Source organism: Rhopalosiphum maidis, chromosome 1 (genome assembly GCF_003676215.2).
Source record: "Rhopalosiphum maidis isolate BTI-1 chromosome 1, ASM367621v3, whole genome shotgun sequence".
NCBI classification, from domain to species: domain Eukaryota; kingdom Metazoa; phylum Arthropoda; class Insecta; order Hemiptera; family Aphididae; genus Rhopalosiphum; species Rhopalosiphum maidis.
In genome coordinates, this window is record NC_040877.1 from 64,846,904 (window position 1) to 64,854,542 (window position 7,639).

At 25.8% G+C, this 7,639-nt stretch overlaps 1 protein-coding gene across 1 annotated transcript; it reads left to right on the forward strand.

Annotated features, from left to right (window-relative positions):
* Positions 1–421: 421 nt before the first annotated feature.
* On the forward strand, positions 422–4,445 carry LOC113549528. Its single transcript, XM_026950874.1, has 6 exons — positions 422–460; positions 531–1,167; positions 1,314–1,382; positions 2,958–3,050; positions 3,569–3,673; positions 4,329–4,445. The coding sequence occupies exons 1-6, from the start codon at positions 456–458 to the stop codon at positions 4,389–4,391; spliced, it is 972 nt and encodes a 323-aa protein (XP_026806675.1). The 5' UTR covers positions 422–455; the 3' UTR covers positions 4,392–4,445.
* Positions 4,446–7,639: the final 3,194 nt, after the last annotated feature.

Below are 7,639 nucleotides of genomic sequence, written 5' to 3' on the forward strand. Positions count from 1 at the left end.
AATTATTTTATTTTATTATTTTTTCACAAAGTATTAGGTAATAATTTTAAAAAAAAATCACATTTTTGGATACAATCATAAATCATAATTTGTTATAATTGTAAATTTTAAAGAAAACTGTGCTGGCCGAAAAGTAACACTGACCGAAAAGGGAAGGGTACATTTTGGCCCAATATGCCCCACCTTAAATACGGGCCTGATGATATTATTATTATTTGTTTTAACGTATATTTAAAGGACTTGTAAAAAATGTTATTAAAGTAGTTATTTTTATACAATATATTCTATAGAGTAACTAAAAATCAATTTTTTTTTTAGTATATTAACTATTAAGCTAATTTGTTTTTAGCTTTGAACTGTTTTCTTATTTGAAAAACTTTTTTTTTCTTTAACTTAACTTTGTGATATATTTAACTTATTTTGTTTAATTTGAAAGAAACGCTGATTTCATTAAAATGATGTAATTTGTTTAATATTCAATAATCTCAATTTTAATTGCTTTATTTTATAGTTTGTATTTGTTTTTTAAGGTTAATCAATGAAATTATAGAGTTCGATCAAAAACTAACACTTCTTTCACCAGCATTCATGGTTCGTCATCGTTCACTAAGTAAAAAGAGATGGATCATTTCAGCGATTTCGTTATTTTTATATCTTCTTGGATACGAAGTGTGTGCTTTATACTTATGGCAGCTGAAGACCGTAGATATTAGTACTGTACCAGTGTTATTTTTTAGTATGCCATATATAACAGACTTTGTGGTTATTATCACAATTTGTTTTTATCTCAATAACTTAAGCTATAGATTTCAAACATTAAATGATTTCTGGAAATGTCTTCCTACTGGTTTAATTCCTATTCATGGTGAATGGACACATTCTGAAATAGTTATGTTGGTAGAAAGCATTAGATTATTGCACGCCAAACTATCAGAAATATTAAAAATATTCAATTTAAGCTACGGCTTATTGCTATTAGGTTTCTTTGTATGCAGCTTCATAGATTTTATGTACATATTTTATTTGATGATATATCATGAGCTGGCTACGCCAAAAGTCAGTTTTACCCAAAATATTATAAAATATTTGCCACTACATTTGTTTAACATACAATTAATAGTTTTTTTGATATCAATCATCGTTGCTGTTTCATGGATAAAAGAAGAGGTAGTATAAAATTTAAATTGGTATTCTTAACTTTAGTAAAATTAGCTATAATACATTATGAACACATGTTACATAATAGTAAATTTTTTTTTTAATATTATATTGTATTTCAAAGATCATATTTTTATTGTATTTTGTTTTTACAGAAAAATAGAATTATATCATATTTACGTTCGAGTCGGATTTCCAATTTACCAGTTGACACAAAAATACAAGTAAAATATATTTTGTATTCATTACCTATGTGTTTATATTAATTTACCTTGATATTGATGGTATATATTTAACAATAAACGTACCTAATCAATAGTTAATTTATATTTATATAAATACAAATAAAATTATATTATTTATTGAAACATTAGCCCCTTTACAGACTTACAGTATTTAAATAGTTTAATTTAATTTTTTCTTTTATACGAAATATACAATATCAAGTACATATTAAGGTCACAGTAAATTGGTTACGGCCGTCATGTGTAAGTGTAACTACAGTGATATATTATTAATTTATAACAAATATATTATATGAATTAATTTTTTGATAATTGTATTTACATTTATAATGACAACATTTGAACAATGAAAAGAGTTTAAAATAAAATGAGTTTCTTTTAAAAATAATTTATTACAAATTTAGTTTTAAATACAACAAAATCATTACTTGTATTAGTTGTATTATAAAAATAATCGTGAATAATATGACATAATATTATTTGATTATTGAGTTTTAAGACGCATTCATATTCAATTATTATAGTATAGGACAAGAATCTGTCCCATAAATTCTTTTTGGAGGAAAATATTCAAGATTTTTTTTTTGTACAAAATGATAGTTGAAGAAAACGGTATCTTATTTTTGTATGAAAATGGTTACGGCCACAATAAATTATAACCACCTACCTTTACAGGGTAAATTAAACCAACATTTTGAGTTGCAAAGCCCCCAATATCCCATCAATTTCTTAAACTACGAAATATTATTTTACTGTATAGATTTTATTGTTTTAGCATCATCTAATATTTTAATATATTAAATGTAATATATTTTAATTTTAATATATAATTAGCCAACAGGTAAAACATTTTTTAATTAACATAAAAATTATTTATATTATAATTTCAAAACGATACTGACTACTAACAATAAGGTTAGATCAGCATCAGCGGTTCCCAACCTTTTTAGTTTTGCGGACTACCAATTTTGTATAAAAAATTTAGAGGTCCACTAATAACTAATGGCACACCTATAAACGTATGTATATATATAATTCTATATAATATTATAGGTATTAAAAAAATATGTATAATAATATTATCTTAAATATATACGTTAGTAATGTTATTATTATATGGTCCACGGCCCAGTTCCTAGCTGCCCGTGGCCCATGGGTTGGGAACCGCTGGGTTAGATAAATAAGGATACCTATATATGGTTAGGACAATATGTTACTTATAATTTGTAATAAAAAATAATATAAGTGATTAATATAATGATAACTATAATTAGTTTTATTGTACAATGTTTAATACTTAAAAATTTTACTTTATTTAAATTATTATGACTTATGAGTGTCAGGATTTTTTAACTAACCAATGCTAAGGTTGAAAAATTAAGTGACCCGCTCCCGAGCCACAGAACTCTACAACGCATCACCCGTTAGCTACAATGCTACGTCTATTTCCGCCGCCGTCTATGTAGAATCCCACAGCCCGAGAATTTTTATTTCAAACAGAGTATAATAGTATGTGTATTTGTCTATAAAAATTTAAATTAATTTATCCATTAGGTTAAAATGTTTATGAATCAAATAAATATTTTGGAATTTGATGAAATATCAGCATTGGGATTTTTCAATATCAATTTAAATTTAGTCGTTTCAGTAAGTACCTACCAACTATTATATTATACGAATCATATTTTTTTTGTTATCATTTGAATATAAAAATTTCTTCATGATACTATTTATTATAAGACTATGTTAGACAGAAAATTAAAAATTAAAAATATATCTGTGTAATTAATGTGAGCAATCAATGTTTTTTTTTAGAAAATTTTACCGTTTGTGATTAGTTAAAAACCAAAATGCATTTTTCACTTGATGATATTTATATATCTCATTAATCAATTATGTATTTTAAATTCTAAGAATGGCAAGAATTGTAATATTGATTTTCCAATGACGTGTGTTGTATTTTATTAAAAATCTTTTTTAAGCATGTATCACCTTTTAGAGCAGACAATTTGCTCCAATTTTAAGCTCTTTGATGGTAATTTCTAGTAGAAAATTTGATTTAGTTATTATCCAAGTATTTTTTCTATAGTAATTGTAAAAAAATAAAAATATTTGCGCAATATACGTTTTTTACAATCTCATTAAATTGGAATTTTGTTTCGTAGATACTCGTATTACTAATGACCGGATTAGCGTCATTGATACAAATGAGAAACCATCCAATTATTACTGCTATGGTCAATAATACTCTATCATTCTACACAATTTGGGTAATTTAAGTAATAAACAATGACTTTCTTATTTTGTAAAAATTAATAAGTGTATAATTTGATATCGTTTATTTATTTAATTATGATTTATAAATTTAATTTATCTATAATTTATCTATTTAATATACCTATTCCCATATCTCATATTAAATCTTACATTATTTTGTATTAGGTATTATTTACATACTTACTTTATCTCTGACGTCTGGTATAATAGTATTCATAATATATATAAGTACTATAATATGCAACATTTTAATGTATAGTACTTATTCTTTATTATTTTTAAATCAAATATAAATATTTATAGGTTTTTTATTAATTTCATTAAACTAGTTTCAAGAAAATTGAATTTTATTACATAATAAAATTAATTTAATTTAAAATTTTAGTAAATATAAGTTATTTTTATAAACAAGCAAACGCAAACCGATAATAATATAATATATATACATTATCTATAAGTAATTTTCTACATAATTTACACATACTTACACTTATTAACTGTATTCTGAAAACACAAAAATATATCCTTTTTAAATCAAAATTGTTTTTAACATTTTTTTGCTTATTTATTTTAAGCCTTCTATATTTTAGATTGTGCATACATTTTAATTTTTAATTGTGTTTATAGTTTGTTTTACTGATTTTTTAGAAAAATGAAAATTCAAACGCCAATCGTTCAAGAAATATTACACTCTTATCAAATCAGTTTTAGAAGTATACTCCATTTTTTACCTAAAATTCATATAATCTACGTTTAAAAACAACATTACAATCAATACTTACTACAATACCTACTACTACTACTTACTTGTAATACACAATTTAAATAAAACAGTTTTAAAATTTAAATATAATAAAGTCTAAGAAATAATCTATTTTTGTTATTATTATTATTTGTGGAATTGTGGTAACTGGTAAGGTAGAATTAAATAAGTAGATCAGTTATATGATATTATTGATCACGATGACTGAGTATACATCGATTCCTGCACTAAACTTTTTATACGTTGGATCCCCACCAGCGACCTGCTCATATATTATTATGCACTTTTATTTTTTACTGAAATTTGTTGTTAATTTATAACCTAATAATGCTGTTGAACAATTTAACTGCAAATGAAACACACACACACACACACACACACACATATATATATATATTAATTATTATGTAAACATTAACGAACTGAATACAAATAAAAAAAGTTGTTTGAGATTGAGGGAGTAAGTACCGCTCTGCTGTTAATTAGGTATCAAGAAGGTAAAGGTAATGCGAAATTGTAAATAGGTATATTAAATTTATGTTCAATGATACATTATTGTATACGAAAACCATCTGCCGCAGAAACTGTTAGACAGCCTTTACCACTAGGTAAAAATACATCATATGGTTTTTTTTTTAGTATTGTCATTTAAATTTTACTATTAGGAGCATTACCTAATTTAAGTTCGACCAACGAAAAATACACGTATGATCGACGTTAATTAAACGCAATATTACCACGGAAAATATACGAATATGCATCAACGTATTTTAAACCTAATATATTCGTGTATTCTTACACGTGAATCGAATTAAGTTCGACCCACTTCTAATACGTCAATAATACATGTATTATCACTGATACGAAGCGCAATTAAGTACATGCGAAAACACAGATTACGAGCGATTTCATTATCGCCGATCACGATAACATTAATTGCGAGTACCTATTGAATTTATGCAGTTGAGATACAATTTAACAGAAATAAATTGCAATACATAAAAGATCAAAATGTCTAATATTTTTATTTAGTTTCTATCGGTTCGCAGTCCGTTGAATTATACATAATTTCTTAGCAATGGCACCTCCTATACCTACCGCGTGAATCTTTCAATTTAAATAAAAGGTGGACATTATTCGTTGTGAGGAGTCTAACAGTATCGGCGTTTACTAGTTGGTTCCGAAAGACCCTTATTTAACCTAGTTTGGTCCCGGTGTTTTTCAGGTATAAAACTAGTTGGGTCCGGGATATTTTAAGATACTATAATAGTTGGGTCCGTGCAAAAAAACATTTCCCTTCTCATTTTTACAGACTTAGGACTGTCAGTGATCTATAAATTAGAACACAGATATGATTAAAAATGATGTTAAAAAGATATTTTTTTGCGGTTTTATGAGTTTAGTAAAAATTGTTAAAATGTTAATATTAGTAGGTATATAGTGTAAAATCTTAAAAAATATCAGTAAGCAAAATATTATACAATTATTCACGTGGTTGGTAAAAATTTAAACGAAAGGGCTTTTACAAATTCAAATCGATTTATTTTACCCTGTATTTTTTCCATCATTTTTCTTCAATAAAATTTTCTTTTAATGATTAATTTTCCTTTTGTTCTGACCACTTCTAATTTTTATGTAATTATCAATTTGTACAGTTTTTAAGACTTCAATAAACTGATATAAATTAGGCTTTGCTGAATAGAATTTTGAATTAAAATGAGCGTGAAAAGATTCACAGCCTCATAGGCATTTGTCGTTCTTATTGTCGATGGTTTGAAATCTGACCAAATTTTAGGGAGGAAAACTGTTTCCGAGTCAATAAAATTATTTAATATGTAATCCGTAAATTCTTGTATACGTTGATCATTTGGTTGAGTAGACATTATATCTTTTATAAAACAATCCTCAACTTCCTCAGGCCTTAAGAATGGTAATCCAAAAATAATTTTTAAGTATTTACCTAGTTCAGAATTTTGTTTATATTCATTACTAAGTTCTAAAGTTTGTATTTTTCTCCACCAGCTTTGTGCGATATGAAACCTACAGCCTTTAATAATAATTTCTGGCCATGTTGAAAGAGCGCCTAAATAAATTGCGTTCTCAAAATCTGCATACATAAATTCTGGTTTAAAAATTAAATTTACCTTAATACATTCGTCGACTAATATCTGAAGTTTATGTATATATTTGAGTACCTACATTTATCTTTGAGTAAGTAAAACATTAAAGGTATGTAAAGGTTATTATGCATTGTATAGATTGTAAACATTTGAGTGAACATCTTCGGGACATTTTTTAATGTTCCATCTACATAACTAATATTTTTTGAACATAAAAATTTCAAGTTTTCTACTGTTGAAAAAATTATAATATTACTAGCTTTATCATTAACAATAAAAAAATTTCGTCTTGATTCGTTGTTATTTTTAAATCATTTAGCACATCATGAACATCGTCAATATTTTTCGGAATGTTCGGCCGTATAGCTTTTTAGCATTATAAATATTGTTCGAATTAAAATACAATTATTATGCGTTAAATCGTTAACATCAATTTTTAATTCAATTGTAATATTTTAGAAGGTCTTTCACAAATAATATTTTCTAACCCTTTTCTTTTGACACTATTACTAATTGCTTGTCTATGCAGTATACTTTCCACATTAGGTGTGTGAGTATGTAAAAATTACTCATAAAGAAATCAATTTTGTCAAAAACTGGTTTCTCGTTTTCCCAATTTTGAAAAATACTGGAATTTTTTACTTTTGACCACTCACAAAACATCAGACCCAATTTTCCATCATAAACCACCCTGAACAATGAAAATGATACCATTTTACTGCCCCAAAAGGTGATGGCAGACACAATTTAAAGTGTATGATACATAAGAGGACATAAACTGTATATTTTAAAAAGATCATAACTTACTTAAAAGTAATAATATTATTAAAAAGCACGCGAGACCCAGGATAAAATTTTACCTTTAAATTTTATAATAGGTCAGTTCACTCTAATATCAAATCTAACAGCACACTAGCATAGTATTGAAACTGATCAAAAATTTGCTATGTTTCACGTGAGTAAGATGGAGACAACACAGCAGGTACTATGTCCTCTTAAGTTACTGATTACAGGATTTGCAACAATGATTCAAATAAAAAGCTAGGAGACATCCCTATATATCTATAGTATTGGCC